This window comes from Artibeus jamaicensis, unplaced genomic scaffold, assembly GCF_021234435.1.
Source record: "Artibeus jamaicensis isolate MK-2021 breed Jamaican fruit bat unplaced genomic scaffold, CSHL_Jam_final contig_3109, whole genome shotgun sequence".
Lineage (NCBI taxonomy): Eukaryota > Metazoa > Chordata > Mammalia > Chiroptera > Phyllostomidae > Artibeus > Artibeus jamaicensis.
In genome coordinates this window covers 1578105-1598093 of record NW_026521716.1, presented here as the reverse complement: position 1 = coordinate 1598093, position 19989 = coordinate 1578105, and the positions used below count along the sequence as shown (strand labels likewise).

At 61.2% G+C, this 19989-nt stretch overlaps 1 protein-coding gene across 2 annotated transcripts in view; it reads right to left on the bottom strand.

Moving 5' to 3' along the window:
• ANO1 (anoctamin 1) overlaps window positions 1-16089 on the bottom strand; it is a 122858-nt gene extending 106769 nt beyond the window's left edge. Inside the window, exons 1-2 of one of the 2 annotated variants that reach the window (XM_037135266.2) lie at window positions 15850-16088; window positions 15529-15660 (exon numbers count right to left, since the gene is read on the bottom strand). In XM_037135266.2, coding sequence (XP_036991161.2) covers window positions 15529-15586 — 58 coding nt within the window. In that variant the 5' untranslated portion in view covers window positions 15587-15660; window positions 15850-16088. Of the gene's footprint in view, window positions 1-15528 lie in introns of both variants that reach the window. The other variant, XM_053662906.1, reaches the window with a different exon arrangement.
• Between the last annotated feature and the right edge of the window lie 3900 nt (window positions 16090-19989).

Genomic DNA, 19989 nt, shown 5'->3' with positions numbered 1-19989 from the left:
AGGACATCAGGACCCGGACACACGCAAGGACAGCCATGTGGGGACACAGGGAGGGGACAGCAGTCTGCACACCCAGGAGAGAGGCCTCGGGAGGAACCGGCGCTGTGGCGCCTGGATCTCAGACTCCTGCCTCCAGGACGGGGACGGGGACTGTCTGTGGCTCAAGCGACCGTCTGGGGGTCGTTGCTACAGCAGCCCCAGCAAAGCCACGCATTGCCCTTTAAGGGACAGACAGACATGAAACGCAATGCTTCCCGAAGGCTGAGGAAACACTCCTGGCTCGAACCTGTGGGGACAAAGCCGACGGTCCCGCGCTCCTTCCGGAAGGCTGCAAGTGAGCGGGCCAGGGCTCTTCCGGCTCTGGGGGCAGCACTGTCACAAAAGCATGGATTTGTGGGGTCCCTTCCCCGCGTGTCAACACCAGCCTCCACGAGGGGACCCCCGACTCCAGCTCGTACTCCAGGAGCCGGGCGTTGGGCCAGTCACGTGAGAGGGAAGCAGAGCTGGCCCCTGCTGGCCCCACCTCGGGCTCTGCCACTTCCCTAGACGTGGCCTCCCGGAGCTCCCCTGTCATCCGCAGAGATTTTCTCACGACCCTTCTGGCAGCTGTGCCGGCCCCTGGGAAAGAGCCGTGGCCCGCACACCCACGTCCGGGGCTGCTGGGGACGACTCCGCTGCCCCCAGGGCTCTGGCAAACACAGACCCTTCCCACTCAGCCAGCCCTCACTGGCCATCGCTCAGTCGCAGTGACACAGGGAGCCGCTCCGCTGTGCCTCTGGTCCTTTGGCCCCCAGTTGGCGTCAGTCCTGCCGGGTACTCAGAGAAGGAAATCATGAGACCTGCCAGGGCGACGGCATCGTTCCCAGACGTCTGGGGCACGTGTGGGAAATGCCTGCGGTGTCTGGCTCCGGGGGAATGTCTGGGTGCCTGGGCCCGCGGCGAATCGCCCGTGGAATGTGGCTGTGACTCACTGCAGACCCTGTGGCTGGGCCAGGCTCCCCGTCCACTCTCTGATGTCCCCTCACTAACGTGTGCAGGATGTGGGATGCTGAGTGCTGCACCCACGTGGGCTTCCTGGAGGTGGTGTCTCTGCTCTCGGGGAAGGGAGGGCTGGGAGACACTGCACCACGGACAGTGACCAGGACAGCGTGCAGGATGGCATGTGGGATGGGCTCAGTCTCCCTTTGCAAGGTCTCGGTGGCCAACAACAGACACCAAGTCCAAGGGCACCTGCTTGGTTTAGGGTTGGAGAAATGGTGGGAGCAGGTGAACGTATCTGCTGCCAAAGACACAGGCAGACACCGCGGCTTTCAAAAGAGCCAGTTGATTGTCGATGGCATGACAGTGTGTAGAGGGACACCCAGGCCTTGGGACAGAACAGAGAGCCCAGAAATAGCCCTGTGTGCACAGCAAAATGGCCTTTGACGGTGGGCCGGGACCATTTGGGGGTAACGGGCGGTCTTGTCAGCAAACAGACTAGACACCCAGATGTCCACATGCAAACGGGTGACCCTAGGCCCTGCCCTCACCCTGCGTGTGCAAACCCACTCAAAAGGAGTCTGAGACGTACATATCAGACTCAAAACTTTAACACACCAACGAGAAAACATTAGGGGAAAGCTTCACGCCGTGGGGACCGGAGACAATTTCCTGCATATGGCAGCAGAAGGAAAAACACACCAAGTGGGACGACGGCAAAGTTAACGCTTCTGCGCACCAAAGGGAAGCGGCGGCGGAGAGAAAGGCGACCTGCAGCCCACTCATGTGACAAGTCACAGCGGTGACCTGCGGGGGTCGATATGCAGATTACGTTCCAAAAACTCCTACAGCTCAACAGCAAAAACCCAAAGAATTGGATTAAAAGGCGGGCAGAGGACCTGAATACACATCTTCCCCAAGGAGACATCCAAATGGCCAACATGCAGACAAAAGACGCTCAACATCGGTAATCGCCAGGGAAACGCAAATCAAAGCCACACGCGAGGTTGCCTCCCATGCATTGCCACGGCTGCAGTGAAAATATCAGAAAACAGCAGTGTCGGCGAGGCTGTGGGGCGGCTGGAACCTTGGGTGCTGCTCGTGGGGCGGTGACGTGGTGCAGCCACCGGGAAAGGCAGTATGGAGCCCACTCAGAAAATTCAACAGAGCCACTGCACCAGCCAGGGATCCCATGGGTGGGTGTTTGTCCAAAAAACCGATAGCAGGGTCCTGGGGAGACAGTCGCACACCCGAGCTCATTGTGTCACCACTCACGGCAGCCAGGAAGCGGATGCCACCCACACATCCCTCCACGGATAAAAGGCTAAAGAACACGCGGCCCATCCGCCCGATGGGCTCTCACTCCGCCTGGACACGGGAGGGCATCTGACCCTGCTACAACGTGGGTGGACCTAGAGGACATTGTGCCGAGTGAGTAAAGCTCGACGCCGGGGGACGGATCCCACACAGCCCCATTCACGGGGGGATCTAAAGTGGACAAGCTGTTGAAACGAAGAGGAAGAGAGTAGCACTGGAACTGCGGGTGGATGTGGGGGGACGGGCTGTTCAGTGGGGACAGAGTGACAGTGTTGCAAGGGGCAAACATTCCAGAGACCCCTGCGCACTGCACACGGTCCAGACAGCACAGGTGAGGTTATGTGCTTTTCATCCCGATAAAAAGAGCGAGCTCCAGGCTCTTTGGAAGATCGTGTTTATTTGGAAAGGGTGGTGCACGGGGGTGGGGACCAGGAGTGGAGCTGAGGAGGGGCAGGTGGGGAGCGAGACATGTGCCGGGCCCAATTCCGAGATGGTTTGTGGACTCGGGCAGAGCCCGTTGCTCCTGGGCTCAGCAAGTACTACGCTGGGGTCAGATGAGGTCCGAGTGACCCAGGAAGACGGAGGCAGGCGGGAAGCAGCCGCGGGGGTGAGATGTGTGGACAGGAGGGACAGAGCAAGCCTGGTGACTGGGACACGGGCTCAGCTGGGAGAAACTAAGGGTGTCAGGTCGGACGCGAAGCCCTGAGCACCTGTATGAACCGGGTTAGGTGCACAGGTGGCAAGGGAGCCTGCGGGTAGCAATGACATGGCTCAGGGGACAGGTGGACAAGGCTAGGGACGCGGGCTTGTCTCCATGGATATGGGGTCTCAAAAGCATCTTTGGTTTCTTCATTAGTGGCCGGGGCAGCCAAGAGCCGCTGCAAATGTCCCCCCAAGTTTGCTGGAAGTTTGCAGGTGGGCTTCAACGGCCGAGGGGTCAGGGGGCTCGGGTGCCTGGTACAGGGACGGGTCCGCTCTGAGGTGGCCCGGAGCCTTGGAGGCCTGTGCTCTGCGACCCCCTATCGACACAAACTGGTTCACAGACCGAAAAGTGGAAATGGACTTGTCGCTTGGTCTACAACTGTTCGGATGCTTTCCGTTAAAACAGCCCTAACGTGGTAGCCCCTTCGGGTAACTATCGTTAGAAAGGATCGGAGCCCGGGACCGGCTGGGCGCTGCCTCCGAACCTGCCCCTGAGCTGCCGGGGAGCGGGACACACAGGCCTGTCCCTTCCCGGTGACTCACGGGAACTTTCCATTTTGAGTTCTGTGGAGCTGGCGATCACCTCTGATTGGTCAACCGATTTGTGAATCGTGCACAGGAAGTAAGAAGGGGGGAGGGGGCCATGGCTTTATTTATAGAAAGTTCATTTTTGCTATTTATCAAAAAATAAACACAACCCACCTCACGCTAAAAATACACATCTGAGGATCAACAGTGAGGCCGTTTGGCTGGCTGCGTGGAGAAATGGGAGTTTCGAACCGGAGGATGTTCTCCCAGACGTTCCTAGCTTGACGGGGCCGCAGTTTCCGAGAACGTTTGAGGCTCCATCCACCTCCTTCCTGACCCTGAAACTGGCCCAGAAAAGCCTCCTGCTCCGATTTATCCACATGAGCTGTGTGACCCTGGCCGGCTGACTCAACCTCTCTGAACCACAGCTTGTGTGGAATGAAGGTACTGACAGGCGCCCCTCAGGAAGGCTGTGAGGAGTAAAGGAGAAAATGAACCCGTAATAAAGTTCTAGACCCAAACGAGACGCTCCGTAACCAGTAGCAACAATCACTACGCACCGTGGTGAGAATTTCTGTCACCAGCTCTAGTCCCCCAGTGGAGGGCTAGTCACAGCCGTGCTGGTGGGGTCAGCCTCCGGTGGGACCCCCACGGTCAGCCTCTCCCAGTGGCACCGAAAGACGGGTTGCTGAGTCTGAGGGAGCCGGGGCAGGCCCATGGCTCCGAGGTGACTTTCAAAGGCAGAGCAACGGAACCCTGGCTGGAGCGGCTCAGGGGGCGGGTGTCGTCCCGCACAGTGAAAGGTCACAGGTTCAGTTCAGGGTCAGGACACAGGCCTGGGCGGTGGGCCAGGTCCCCAGTGGGGGGTGGGCAAGAGGCAACCGATCCACGCTTCTCTCTCACGTCAGTGTTCCCCACTCTCTCCTTCCCTTCTCCTCTCTCTAAAAAATAAATAAATAAATAATTTAAAAAAACAACAGAGCGAGGGAAGAGCCCGTGGTTACAAGCCCTGAGAACAGAGGGTGCTGCACAGCGCCCCCACGTCACAGTCCCGGCCGCCCTCCGCAAGGGGGCCCACAGCGCTGCCGTGTATGGTCCTGCTGCCGGGGCGGGGGTGCGGGCCGAGCTGGGCACCTCCTGCCGGTGTGACCTCGCTGTCTCCTCCTCTGTAAGTGGGGGGACGAACAACACCCCTCGCCAGGTTCTGTGAGTGACGCACAAGGAGATGGCCCGTGTGAAGGGCAGGCAGGATCGCCAGGGGTGGGGTCAGAAGCAGCGACTCCCGGCCGTGCTGAGTGTCAGCGGTGATGGCGCTTTAGAATCTGCTCTTTCTCTCCGCGTAAGCCCATTGCTCTTAAGTTTACTCCTAGACTATTTCTATTTTTTCTCCTGCCTTTATGAACTGGATCTTCATCCATTTTAGACTCGACAGTCCGGAAAGCCCGTTCAGGCTGCACGTGGCCTCGGGAGAGGCGCCACAGCCCGGCTCCCTGACCCCGCCCCCGGCTCCCTGACCCCGCCCCCGGCTCCCTGGCCCCGCCCCCGGCTCCCTGGCCCCGCCCCCTGCGCGGCAGCAGGTGCTCCCGATTTCTCAGGGAGGCCTGTTCCACCTGTGATCGGTGATCTTGTTATTGCCCTCTTTCAAGAGCCATAATTATGACTTGTCCAACAGAACATTCTAGAACTTTCTAGAACTGGTAAGAGCTGATCATGGCCTCCTCCACATGTCCCCGATGTTAATGAGGCCACTTTTCCCTGTCACCACGCACTGTGGTGGTGATGTCTCTTGGCTTGTAGTAGATACGTTACTTCTATTACAAAGGTATCCTTTTTTTTTTTTTTTAAGAGCTCTGAGTGGAGACATCGAGTTCTAGTGAATGTCTTTTAGCATCAGGTCACGGAGGTCGCGAGTGCCGGGTGTGCGGCAAGGCCCCCATTCCCCGGCGCCGCCTGTGTCCCCACCCTTCCCTGCCCCCCTACACGGCTTCCAGCCCCGGCTGCTTCGGCACCTCAGGTCAGGCTGCCTGTGCTCGGTCTGGCCGGCAGAGCGAGGTGCAGTGGCAGGCCCGTGTGCGCCCTCCTCCATCCTGGACCCTGGTTCTGCCCCTCAAACCAGCCGGGCCAGGCTGCCAGAAGGGGCGGCAGCCACCGCCATTATCCCAGCCCACTGCTGGCTCATCTGCGACTCTGTGGCCACCCTGCACCAGTCCGCCCCCCGGGCTGGCCCACACTGTGCGAAATGGTTGTTGTCTGAAGCCACCGAGGTCCAGGGTGTCTGTCACACGGTGATGGGAAACTGTGCCACAGCCTCTGCCTCCAACCTACTGAACTGAACTGATTTGCTGCCGCTCCTGGTGCTCGTGGGGACCCCACATGCGGATGCGCCCCGCCACTCTGCCATCCCGCTGAGTCACCCAGTCCTCGGCAAGTGTGACCAGGCCCTCTGGCGGAACCGGTCGCCTGGGCCCTCATACAGTTTAAGGCTCATCCACCAATGTATTACTGCCCGGACCCCGACCCCAAGTGGCCCTACAATCAACTCGGGGCGGGTGGTGGGGGGATGAGTGTAGTCTGTGGATTTGCCCACGGGCCTGGGCCCCGGGTGTGCCCTGGTCAGAGGAGCACGAGTGTAAGGTCCTGCAGGGGGACCGGTGGCTGACACCCAGGAAGTCAGGCCCCCCGGGCACTGGCCAACCAGTGGAAGCCACCTTCTGCCTGGGCGGGGTCTGGGAACGGTCCGTTCCATCCCGGGGTTGGTCACAGAATCTAAGCCAAATGGAGCCCCCAGGATACTGCAGTCCCTGCACTTGGCATTGGTGGTTTTAAACAATGTCCCCAAGTCCCCTGAGATCCCTGTGCTGCAGTGGGGCCCGAGCTCATTCCCTTGCGGGCACTGGGCTCAGTGGCCGGCTTCCGAGTGAGTGAGAGGTGACAGGGGGACCGTGCGTGTCAGCCTCCTCCTCACTCTCCCAGGCCACTGATTTCGGGGGGGGTGCCAGTTGCCCCACTGTGGGGACGACCCCACAGCCCTGTGGAAGGGGACCCCGGCCCCGTGTGCCCAGGCCGACACTCTGGCCACAGCTGGCCGGGCCGGGCCGGCGAGGCTGGTTCTGAGCCTCTGGCCCGCGGGGAGAAATGGAGGTAACACCACACACTCATCTAAGCCACTGGGTTCTGAGGTGGTTTGTCACATGGTGCAAGATGACCAGGACACTTTTTGTGGGGGCTCTGCATGGTGGGCTCACCTGGGTCAACATGCCCTTGTTCGTCCCCTCGAGGGCCTGGCACGGTCCCCTCACCTCCCGCCGGCACGGAGTTCTCAGTTTACTGGCACTCGGCTAGAACGTAAGCAGACGGTGTGCCGGACTCGGGTGGAGCAAGCCCGGCTTTCCCAGCCCGGTGGCGGTCATGGCAGGCAGGCCCTGACTATGGCCCTCACACAGGACAGGCTCCTGGGGGCTGCCGGGCTGGTGTTCCAATGGCCCCCGCGTGGCCTCTCACCCTTCCGCAGCGACTGGGGTGCACTGAGCCCTGCGGGAGTGGGCTGAGCGGGGGACACTTTCATATACAGACAGAGCCACACCAGTCCACGGGGGCCTTGGGCCGCAAGGACGCTGTCCTCCAGAGCCACCTTCGGTGCCTCAGCAGGGGTGGCTTCTGGCACTGCCCTCCCTCACTTGTTAAAGACACGTCCCAGAAGTGCCACCCGCGTAGGTAAGTCCACACTTAATGTGCTTTCGAAACACACACCTGTCTCGGCCCCCACGCCTCCCCTCACCCCAGAGGGAAGCCACGGTCCAGGTTCCTGTCTCAGCAGGCACTGAGCTTGTCCCCGAGTGTCACGGAGACACTGTGCGCACCCTGCCCCCCTTCTTCGTCACAACCTCTGTGATTCTCTCCCCACATTGGGAGCTGTGGTGTCGCTTCAGCCCCACGGCTGTGGGACGAGCCGTGGTAGGAAGGGGCCACCCCCCGTGCATCCCGGGGGCCACGCTGCCAGGGGTGCCCACTGTCTGCGGGTGAGCAGGCATGTGAGTCCAGTGGAGAATCCACACACAGTGGCTGTCCCGGGGCCCTGAGTCCACCGGGGCCTGGCGGTCGCCGATGCTGCCTATCGGCTTTCCAGAGTCCTTTCACTCCGCACCTCCTGAGGGCCGGGGACCCGGAGCCTCTCCTCTGCTTATCGGGGCCCTTGATTCAAAAGCCTTCTAACGACCCGACACGGTTTTTGCATTAATGGGAAGCCGCCTCTTGGGAACAGGCTGATAAGCGTCCCCCTAGAAGCAGGTGACACGTTCCATTTTCTTCCTCAGCCTGGGGCCCAATCACTCAAATGAAAGTCCCAGCTAATTATTGACAGAAAGGGGGCGTATGGGACACTTTCCCCCTAGGACTCGTTCTGCAGAGCTGTCCCGGCTTTAATCTTCCCCTTCGACGGGTCACCTCCCTTCGCTCCAGTCACAAAAGCTGTCGCCCACAGGCCCGTCCCCCGAGGCTTCTCGGTACTCAGAGCCTTTCAGAATGCGACAATACGGGCCAGGCCTCCCCTGCCCCTTTCTCCTGGGGGAACCCTCCGCACAGTTATCAGACACCCGGGCCGCTCCTAGTGGACGTGGGACAGCCCTCTCTCTATCTCCACGTCCGCCGCAGGGTGGGGGGCGGGGGCCCTGGCCCATTAGCAGGGGAAGCTACAGGGCAGGTGTTTCCCCCCTTCGGCAGACGTGCGGGGCGCTGTGCGGGGCGCTGAGGGGGGCGCTGAGGCTAGAGGGGTGAAGCTCCTGGCTCTCTGTGGCTCTGCCCTTCGCTTCCTTCATTTTGTCTTTCACCCCAATGTTCCAATATGCCCTTTTCTTATGTGTTAACCACATCCGTAAGTGGACTGTCATCTTTTATCTGTTATCTGGGAGATGGGAGGACAAAGCTGGGTGTTATTTATTTTTGTTTTTTTTAAATATCATTTTTAGAGAGAGGGGAAGGGAGGGAGAAAGAGAGGGAGAGAAACATTAATGTGTGGTTGACTCTTGTGGGCCCCTACCAGGGACCTGGCCTGCAACCCAGGTATGTGCCCTGACTGGGAATCGAACCAGCAGCCTTTTGGTTCCCAGGCCTGTTCTCAATCCACTGAGCCACACCAGCCAGGGCAGAGAGCTAGGTATTATTTTAAAATCAGAGTTCAGGGTAGAGTGTGAAGCAGCCTGGGTGTGCTCTGGGGCCCACCCACACTTTCTGTGAGGGGACAGTGGACCCCTATAAATTCAACTGCCACGGCTGCTCCCTCCCCCAAGGGGAGGGGGCGGCGTGTGCCCACCCTGCCCCAGGAGCCCAGTGGGGTCCGTGAGCCCCCCTCATTCAGGCCTCACGCCTCTCAGCACACGGGCATCGCCCATTCCCTGGGTTGCCAGCCTCCCGGAGCTTCGCACATTTTCTGCACTAACTGGCTTCTAAGGCGCAACTTCAGCTTCAGCCGGAGAGACAGGTGGCGCTGGACTGATCTTAAAGGGTGGTGTCCAGGGCCGCCTTTGGAAGGGACTGTCACGTGGGGGCCATCCTCATGCACCAGCCTAGAGTAGGGAGGAGGGGAGACAGCACCAGGCTCGGAGTGAACCCAGGCGGGCTCTGGTGCCATCTCTGCCGTCACGCCGCTGTGTGACCTCAGGGACAGCACTCAACCTCTCTGAGCCCCAGGTTCCGCCTGTTACCTGGGGGTTGGCCCTGGCTTTCTCAAATCCCGGCTTCTCTGAAGGAAAGACGGGACCTTCATCGGCTCTTTGAATGGCAGAAAGGCACCTGTTCCAATGGATGTTTATGAAAATCAGTGACAATTATTTGAAGAGCTCCCTTTGAAATAAAAGTTGGAGAACCTTTGCATGTCCATGAGGTGGTCAGTTGAGGTCAAGACTTAATTTATTGCTCAGCTGAACACTTCTAACTGCCCTGGAACACTGGCCAAGCGGGAGTTTTACATTTGTATCCTTTGTTGGGGATTGTTTAATTTATAACCGCACGGATGCTGATGTTACAATATTGTTAATGAGGAGCCCAGTGTGGTGGTAACTCAGCACATTCGGTCCAGCGCGGCTTTGTAAATTGATGGCTCCGATCTAAAACCCCCTACGGTCCATTAATACATCTGCAGAACTGCAAACGCCAGCGGTCAGGAGAGGGACAGGTAGCGCCCGGCCGGCGAGCGGGATGGCCATCGCAGGGCGAGTGGCCCGGGGAGCGTGCGCCCTGATGCGAGGAACCCCTCACCCCGGGGCTCCCCCCACACCCACAGCCCCAGGCTAACGGTGACAAAAAGGTCCAGTTAGGGACGTCCCACAAAAGCGCCACAGGGCCCTGAAAACCGTCCAGGGCCTCACAGCCCTCAGAACCTGCCACGGCCCAGGGGCACTGCAGGTGACACCCACCGAGAGCAGTGTGGGTCCTGGAGGGGCCCCCGGACAGAAGGGACACCAGGTGAAAGCCAAGGAAACGTTCGTGGAGGGTGGACTTCAGCAAGTACCGACGTGTCCACGTCGGCTCATGGGTTGTAACCACGTCCGCCGTGGGTGCACCGTGTTACGGGCAGTGGGGACCTGCCTCGGGTGTTTGGGAACTTTCTGTACAGTCTTTGCGATAGCGCTGCGGACCTGAGACCATTCTGAAGGGAAAGGTTTATTTGAATGGAAACAGAGTAACGATGGTGACAGTCATGCGGATGTGACCGGCAGGGATGTGACCGGCAGGGAGCGTGCACCGCTCGCCCCCCCGGGCTCCTGGTGGGGGCGCTTGTGGGAGACAGTGGGCACCCGCCCTCTCAGGGCGCAGAGGCAGACTCAAGGCACGGAGCGTAGAAAACCCACCGGCAGAATTCTAAAAAGCATCGTGCCAGGTGAAGAAACTGGTTTGGAGCTGTTTTTTAATGGGATAACGTGGCCCCAACTCCGTCATGGTGAAGACAAATTTCAATTCACTTATTTATAGAGAAAGATTGGATATCATACGGAATCATTATATAGAGACCCACCCACGCACCCGCCCATCCGTGTAGCCGGTCTGGGATACCACCCCAACACCCAAGAGGAAGTGGCTTTCACTTACAACCGCGTCTTGCTCGCAGTGCACGCAGATGAGACACAACAGTGAGTTCCACTCCCAGAAGCCCTTCCAAGAACATCGAGAAAGGGTTTCCTGAGGCCCCGTGGGTGACGCTGAACGAGAAGGGAATCCGAGAGGCCGTGAGCCCACCTGCAGGCCCAGGGGGGAGGGGTGGGGGGGCACAAATGGCCAGGATGGAGGCAATGGTGGGTGACAGGCATGGGGAGCAGTGGGCAGATCTGAGAAATGCGCAGGCACAGGCCAGAATGTGGGGGTGCAGAGAGAATGGGGAGCGACCACAGCGCGCAGCACAGTGACTTCCGCAGACGTGGCGGCGGGAGGGATCTGGGCCCCCAACACAGAGGACGCGGCTGGGACTGGAACGCTCCAGACTTCAGCCCGGGCCACCTCTGGAGCGGGGCCTCCGCCCGGCCCGCTCCAGTCCCTGCCATTAGCAGCCCAGGAGGCACAAGGCAGTCACCACTGTGGGTGGACTCCACCCCTGCCCGGCAGCCCCCAGCAGCGGCTCGGCTGCCACACAGACAGGAGTGTGCAAACTGGGGCCTTCAAGTGCCCTGTCGACGTGTGACATCGTCACGACACACCCAAGGCCGTGCACCAGCCGTTCGGCTGAGTGTGCAGGGAAGCACCGAACTTTGGGAGCCCAGGGTGCTGTGTGCATGGCACATCCAGCAGCAAACGGCCCGTGGGCCGGGCTGTGACGTCCGGGCCTGGAGCTCCGGTGTGCGCGGGAGCCCAGAGCCCAGCCCGGGCTCGGGGAAAGGCCCAGAGGGCAGCAGAGCGTGTCCCTGGGCTGCAGCCTGGAGCCCCTGCCAGGGCTCCGTGCTCCCAACCTGTTGCTTGTCTACCTAGTGGCTACGAGAGCGCCCGTCAAGTGGGATTCCGAGGGCGGAGGGTGTTCGGTACTTCATTAAAGAGCGGAAATCGCTGAGGGCCGTGACTGATGGTCAGGGGGGCCCAGCCGCTAGGCAGGGGTCTCCTGAGCCTCCCGACTCCCTGCTCTTGGGCTACAGCAGCAGCAAGCCCCTACCCCCGGACCTGGGGGGAGCAGCTGGGGAGGCAGCAGCTGGATTGGGGGGGACAAGGAGAACGGGCTTCGGGGGGAACCCAGTTCGGGTCCTCACCTGAGTGTCCTCTGGTCTAAGTGTCCAGGTTCCCCCAGCACAGCCAGGCATGCCCCGCCCACCCCTCGTGACTGACAGGGAGTCCTGGCTGTGAGTGTGGGCATGTTACTTGCTCTCTCTGTGCCTGGGCCTCCGCATCTGTCGAAGGGGCTCGTAACACCACCACCTGACCAGCGAGCATTCAAGGATGTAACACAAAGGGCTTGCCACAGAGCCACCCTCCCACCCATTCGCCTGCCCGCCCGCCTACTCTTCCACTTAGCCGCCAGGTCCCCATCCCTCCCTCCCCAGCCAGCCTGCAGCCCATGCCAGGTGCTGTGCTCCGCCTGGAGAAACGAGTCCCTCCAGGGAGGCTGCTGAGATGGACGCAGTGAACAGAGGCCTGGCCTGCTGGGCGCTGTGAGGGAAGCGGCCACCGAGCACCCACGTCAGCAGCTGGGAGGCGAGTGGGGGCGTCTGTCAGGATGTATGTGGCCCCGAACACAGGGCTTACTCAGCCAGAATCAGGAACCTTCCACAATGCAGATCACGGTGTAGCTCTATGCCGGCCGCAGACCATGACAGCAAGGACGGTGGCCACCCTGTCCCTCCAGCTCCTGGCTCCGTGACCAGCCCAAGGAAGGGGATGACCCATGGTCTGCTCATGTTGAGCGGGGCTGGTCATTCACGGCAGGGGGACGAGACGGTCTGCTCAGGGTGTCCCAGCCAGAACAGAGTGCAGTCCGTGTGCGTGCGAGGACAGTGAAGGCACTGTAACAGGGGCGAGGACGCTCTCGCGCGTCATAGAACTGGCACAGTGAAGAGCCTGAATATATAAAGAGCTCCTACAATTCAACAACAAAAAGACCAACCACCCTTAAGAAACGGGCCAAGGAATGAAGCCAATGTACAAAGAAGAGACGCAAACAGCCGATGGGCAGGTGCAAAGAGGCTCAAAATCATTGGCCACTGGGCAAAGGTAAGTCCAAACCAGAGCGAGGCACCGCCTCACACCTACCAGGAAGGCAGCCGTTAGGTAAAGACACAAAATGACAAGCATGGGTTGGGACGTGGAGAAGCCGGAACCCTTGCACCCACGGGAACCGGGGCTGCGGCGATGTGGAACGGTGCAGCCGCGGCCCCCGTCTGGCGGTCGCTGAGAAAGCGGCAGATGGGACACAACGAGCCCACTTCCAGGGGCCCCCCCAAAGGGACTGAACCCTGGGGCTGGGACACCGCATGCAGCACCAGGGACAGCCACCCAAGGTGGGGGTCACACCCATGTCCACCGGCGGATGAATGGATAAACCCCCTGCATACACTGGAGTGTCACTGGGCTGTAAAAAGGGACGCAGCCCCGGCCCGGGTGGCTCAGTCGGTTGGGGCCCTGCCGTAAGGGAAGTGCTGCGGGTTTTGTTCCCGGTCAGGGCACACACCTAGGGTGCGGGCCTCGGACAGGGTGTGTACAGGAGACAACGGATGGATGTTCAAAGGATCAGAAAGGCAACCCCGCCCCTCCCCTACCCAAACCTGTTTGTCCCACGTGACGCAGACGCCCCTCTTACTCTCGGGCCCCCCAGCCAGTGCCTTCCAGCACACACACAGCCTCTGCCTGCCCCCCACACCCGTGGGTGCAGCATCTCAGCCTGGACACCGCCTGAGCCTTGGAGGCAGCTTCTGCCCTCCCCACGCAGCCTGCTCTCTGTGGCGAGGCCAGAGGGTGACCGCCCCACCCTGAGGCTGCTCCCGCCCCCCTGCTCCAGGCCCTCCCGCAGCTCCTGTCTCACCCGGCCCAGGTCCCCACAGTGTCCGGAGACCCAGCCCAATCCAGTTGCCCCTGCTGCTCCTTCCCATCCCCCCTTCTCCCCAAACTGTCCCCGTGACCCCCCCCGCCCCCTGGCATGTTTCAGGCACTCCAGGCTGTTCCCCCTGCAGAATGCTATTCCCCGCTTCCCCCAGGAGGGCGTGGCCTGTGTGGCATCCCCCCCGTTCCAGTTCCACTTTTCTGCATGAGACACGTTGCTAAGCCAGCAAATGAGATATTTAATTAGGTATTTCTGACGGTCAAGAAAGTCCCGAGGGCCACGCCTTTGTCTGCTCTGTCCCTGGCTGTGTCCTAAGGCCTGAGGACCCAGGGTCAGGCACCCAGCTAGCTGTCACCGCTGGTGAGGCAGGCGAATGGAGGATACAGGAGAATGAGCCCCCCAGTGTCTGCCCCGAGGGATGGGAGAGCAGCGGGCCCCGTCTCCGGGTTCTGCCCCACTCGCCAGCAGCTGGACGTCCGGTGACTGCTCCGTGCCTCAGCTTCCCCACCCTAAACAGGGACGACGTCAGGGCCCACCACAGGCGGTGATGAGGGCCGCAAGCACACCCACGGGCGAGCTCTCTGCGCTCTGCTGGTCTTCCCCCTGGGCCTTCCTCTTCTCCTTCATCCCTGCCGCCCTCCAAGCCCAGGATGCCGTCAGTGTGGAGACGCCCCTGGGGCATCCCACCAGGGTTTTGCGGGATAAACAGGAGTGCGTTAGGCGGAGGTCCTGCCGCCTCCACCTGCCCCCACAGGAGGTACAGACTCCGGGCTTGTGAACCAACGGTTTCTCAATAAATAACAAGGGAGCCGGTGGAGGAGCCAGGATATGAGGGGCAGGGCTGACCCTCGATTGCTCGGGGGAGTATTGGTCCTGGGTCTGTTTTGGAGCGCCAGGTGCGATGCACTTCTGAGTCTCTCCGACGTGGCTTATTTTGAGGAATTCTCGTGAGAGGGACGCTCTGGCCCAGCTTTCCTGGCCGGCTCCTCCAGCCACCACTTTCCTCCAGCGCCCGGCTCTCCCCTCTGCCCTCTGGCTGGCGGGACCCTCCCTCTCCCTCCTGGGCCCTTAATCCGATGGGTACACAGGGTCACTTCTAGAAAGAAGCCAAACTGGGCTGTTTATGAAACAGGCACCAGGCAGAGATTCTCTTTGGAAATCCAAAAAGAAAAAATGGGGGTGGGGAGGGGAGAGGGAGAAAAAAGGATGAACAGGAGGGCTTCCCAGGCTGAGCGGGCGGCTCCGGGGTGAGGCGGCACTGTGACGGAGGGGCACGGGTCCCCACCTGGGTGCTCGGGAGGGTGGCCAGCAGGGCCAGCTCAGTGACCAGAGCCCGCCTGCTCCCAGGTCTACTTCATAACCTCTGAACTAGGAGGGGGAAATTGTCCAGGAAGCATGGCTCGGGTCATTTATTTTAAAATTATTGGTATAAAAATATCCAGGGTCGTGATTTATGGGCAGGGAGAGGCCCAGGAAGCGAGGGCGTCCCCCCCAGCCCGTCCCGGCCTCATTCATCTCCACCCCCCCACCGCGTTCATCTGCTGTTTCCATTATGACTTCGAGTCATAGTAGTTACTTTGTATCGCAAACAAATCTCCAGAAGAGCACGGAAATATTATGTGTATTAATAGCGCCTGTAAAAACATCCGAAATCCTTCCATCCACCCGGCGGTGGACGCAGGACGCAGCACGGCCGAGGGGTGCTCTCTGGGGACTGGGAAAGCTCCAAGGGCCCCAGCAGTGGCCCTGGGGGCACGCCGCCCCCCAGGCTCCGGTTTGGCTGCCATCTGTCTGCTTGTGGGTGCCCCCAGTGACCTGGGACCAACAAAGTGCACTCCTCACCCAGGAGGAGCGCAGGGACATCCTTGCCAAGGAGACGGCTCCCTGCCTCCCACCCCTGAGTGCCCCTCAGTCCTTGGGAAGCCGCCTGCCCAGGGATGCGACCCTCCTCCCCACTCCCGCGGCTCTCGCACACCGCACGCCCCGATACTCACGGGCTGCAGGGTCTTCCTTGGGAGACAGCCCCTCGAGGCCGATGTCGCTCTCCAGCATGGCCGGGCTCACGGCAGCTCCGGCGTGCCCGGACGCACCGGGTCCAGGAGAGGGGTGACTGGTCTTTGGGGGCCCTGAGGGTTGGGGTCCGAGCGCAGCTGGTGAGGGGACAGCCCCCCTCCTCTCTAGACGCAGGACACGAAGAGCGGCGCGCGCTCGCTGGAGCCGAACTTGGTCGCCCTGGCGCACCTCCGCGCCGCTCCTCCCCCTCGGCTTTTTGGGCTGGGGGTCCCGGGCCAGCCTCCCGCCCCCGGGGGGCCTACCTGCGGACGCCGCCCTCGCCCCGCCCCGTGCAAATCGACTCCCCCGCGGTCACCCAGGCACGGAGCGAGCACAGGGGACTCCCGAGACGAACAGCCTCTGTGCTCGGCCCGCGGGTCCGGCCCGCCCCCGCCTTCCCTCCGCGGGCGAGTCTCCACCGGCTCCGGGCCGTCTTATCAGTCGCGGCAGCCAGTGGGGCCCTGGACAGCCATGTGAGGAGTGCCTTTCAGCTGGGCCCCCAGGGAAGGATGCCTGCTGGGGAAGTGGCGGGGGTATCAGCCGAGCCCCTGAGAGGCACAGCGTGGGGCGATGCCGTGGGTGGCCCATCTAGCGTCAGCGAGGGCACTCGGCCCCCTCCCCCCGGTGGCAGGACCCTAATACCTCCCCCTCTCAACTTGTCAGGGAGGAGGCGGCAAAGCCCTTGCACGGCAAGGAGAACTAGAGGTCACAGGACAACTGCCAGCCTGAACTTGAACCCCAGCCCGGGAAGCTCTTGGAATCTGAGTCAAGAGAGAACTACCCCCCAAACCAGAGAAAAATCCTGTGAGAGAAGGATTCTGGTTAAGTGAGGCTAAGAAAACTCCACGGAGGTGGGGGGGGGGCAGGCAGGGGCCTCTGACCACATCCTGCCCTGGCCCTGCGCTGGCGGGAGGTGCCACCGCCCAGCCCTGTCTGCGTGCAGAAGGCTGGGTCGGGGCCATTCAGCATCCGCCCTGGCCACAGAGATGCAGGGGGGTGCAGAGTGCTGCAGGGAAGGCCCCCCGCCCCCGCCGGGTCTGCTCCAGCCTCACACCCAGGACACCGCAAATAGATCCAATAAGTGCTGAGCGGCGCTGCCCGCGAGAGCTCGCTAAATTAAGCCGCTCCTCAACCACAGCACAGCGGTGGCGGGATGGGGGCAGCCCGCATGACATTTCAAAAGGTCATCTCACACTTTCTGCACCACCAGGAGGAGCTAGGCTGGTGCGGGCGCCCTCCTATGCCAGGGACCCCTGAGTCACCTGCCAAGTTGACACTCCCCAAGCTACCAGCTTTAGCTGGCCCCTGGTGGAGACAGACCCAGCCGCCCTGTGGGGACAGGCCATCTCCACACGGAAGGGGTCTATGCCTGGGGTCTGTGGGGGGTGCCCACCTGACCCACCCAGGCCTGCTGGCACCCGCACCATTGCCGGGCTCTGGGCAGAAACTCCTGGTCGCAGCAAAACCACGAAGAAAGGCCTCTGTTCCAGAACGTGCTTCCCTGCCCCTGACCCGGTGTGCTGCGTGGGGGGAGGAGGCTCCAGTGCCCTGCCTCCCCAGGGGTCAGGGAGAGAGGCGCCTGCCCTTGCCAGTCCCCTTCCGGTCTGGACTGCTCAGGAGACCCCAGGGGGGGCTCCTTGGCCTCCAAGGAGGAAGCTCACCTGTGAGGGGTCTGCGGAGGAGCCCCCCCACCCCCCCGCGCTGCCCCAGGAGGGAATCAAGGCACCGCTGCGTGGGAATCGAGATCAAAACCCATTTTTCTTGGGAAGGCCAGATAGCCAGCGTGATGCATCGCGGTAGCTCAGTTGTGTAAATACACAGAGAAAATTTTAGAATTCTAACCCCCGGAATGATGAACTATAAACCGAAAAGGCTCAGGGGGAGAAAAATGTAAATATGTCCTGGGCTATTTTAAACCACTATTGTTTACCTTTTTGGGCCAGAGATGGGCTATTGTACATTTATCCAGCCTTACTTACAATGCCCATTGTTGAATGCATTCTTATTAGCAGAAATATGCTAAATGGCCACTAATGGGTGTTAGGTCATCCCAACGGAAGCCATCTTTCTTCCTTTCGGTTTCTTGGCTCTCCCCAGCCCTGCGGCCGAGCCCCCGACACGCAGAAGAGCAGCCGTGGACCGAGGCTGTTTCGGCAGCCGTTTCACGCCATCCAGTTTGAAAAGATATTTTAGTAAATGCCCGAACCAGCTCATTTTTGCAACGATTGGTTTCAGCTGCTATTTTGGTGTGTGCGGCTGGGTGAGCAGGGTGCCAGGCCGGGGAGAGTTGGGGCTCCCACGTGGCCGGAGCGAGGACAGAGCCCTGGCAGGAGAGGGAACGCCCAGGCCCGCCGGGCCTCCAGGGAGCCCCTCGGGGCGGTCAGAAAGGGCCTGCGTGTGCCAGAAAGATGTTTATGCCGAAGGCAGGCTGACCGGGGCAAGTGGACTGGCGCGGGGAGGCGGCCCACTTGTCCCCCGCGGCCGTCATTACAGGACCCAGCAATCACTCCACACAATGCTTATAATCACGGGAAATGGTTCTCCTTTCCGAGAGGCAGTGAGTGGGGGAGAGAAGGCAGCTCCTGGCGGTCGCACCCAGGCCCGGCCCAGGTTTCACATGGGCTTTGCTGGGCAAGAACACCAGGCCTCGTGGAGACCCTGCTGGCCCCTGACTCAGAGCCACCAGCAGCAGCCCCCAAGTCACCATGGTGGCACCCCACCGCCGCTCAGGAGCCAGTCAGAGGCCGGAGCTGACCCAACATGCAGAAAAATGTCACCAAGCCGCCCCCTGCAGCCCTGGCAGTGCGCCCCCTGCGGTAGCCCAGCCCCTTGTTAGGCCAGGAAATGAACCCCACGCCCCCCACAGTCAACCCCCAACCCCTCCCTCCACCCCTCCCCCACGGGCTTTCTGCCGGAGGATTGGTCGGTTCAGACAGTTCACGGAACCGTCTCATGCAGTCTCCGGTCTCTGTGCTGCTTCTCCCTCAGCGCTTTTTCTTCCCTAATGTATCACGTGCCCGGCGTCCATCCCCACCACAGCACGCGTCGGGGCCTCACTTCCTTCCGCGGCTGCATGGCCACAGCTGTTCACCGGTCGGCGAGCATTTGGGATGCTTCCCAGGGGTCCCGCCAAGCGTCCTTCAACGACCTGAGGGTCCCTGGCAAGGCTGGGCAGAGGGTGCAGTGGCTGTGCCGTGCAGACGGCCAAGGAGGAGGGGACGGGGAGCGGGCAGTGGGCAGCTGCTCAGGGCTGAGACCAGGATGGGTGGGTCGAGGGTGTCGGAGCGAGCCGGGCCCGCACTGCTGCGGAGAACCGCCGTGAGTCCGCAGGCTTTGCCCGTGGGGGCTCGTGGGCGAGACCCAAAATCGCCCGGGCTTCCCCTCAGGGCCTGCTTCTGTGACGTGAGCTTAGCCAGCACTCCCCTGCGTGCTAGGCGGCCCTCGGCACTCCGCAGCGGTGCCGGCATCGCTCCCACTTCACAGAGGAGGAAGCCGAGGCTCGGGGAGGTGGAGTCGCTCGGGCCAGGTGACCCCGGGCGCAGCGGGGGAGCTGGGACTCAGACCCAGGCCCTGGCTCCAGAGTCTGCGGCCGAAGGAAGACTTCCCAGCGTCCCAACCAAAACTCTGTCCCCATGAAACTGAAACTCCCTCCCTTCCGCCGTCCCCGGCCCCCCGCACCAACCGTCCTACTTTCCGTCTCCACGACTCTGACTCCTCCAGGGACCTCCTGTGAGTGGGTCACACGGGGCCTGAGTCTGGCGCTTTTCGCAGGGCTCAGTGTGGTCACGTCCATCCACGCTGCAGTGGGTTTCAGAAACATTTTTTTTAAAGCTCATCAAACTTGATGTTCCAAGAACCCAACGTTGGTCTTGGACACAGAAAAATCAGAACCACTGGCCACAAACAAGAGGTTGGCTCCACAGGGCACAATAAAAATGCAGCAAAGTGCCCTTCTGCCTGGTGCTCTGCCCAGAGGCGGGTGCTGACACGGCATGGTGCCACTCGGCAGGAGACTTAAGTGGCAGCGTGGTGACAGACCCCCTGACCCCAAGCCGAGGCCTGGCCATTGACGTGGCCGAAAGTCCGCGGGAGGACCGGAAGCCGGCCCCCTGCACCCTCCAGCGTGCTGCAGCCCCTCTGGTGGCCGGGGCCCCTGTGCCCCCCGAAACACAGAAGGCGGCTTGCAGAGCACTGGAGGCTGGGGGCACGTTTGGGGAGACACCCAGAACAGCAAGGACCCCTCCTGAGTGACCGGCAGACCTGGGAGGTGACCCTGTGGCCTGTCACATTGGCTGTCTCCCCTTTTAGATGCGGGGTGGGGGGCTGCAGGCTCACAGATCTGGGATCAAATAACCATAGTGTGTTAGTGTCCTCTGTCACCTCCACCACGTGGGGTGAGATTT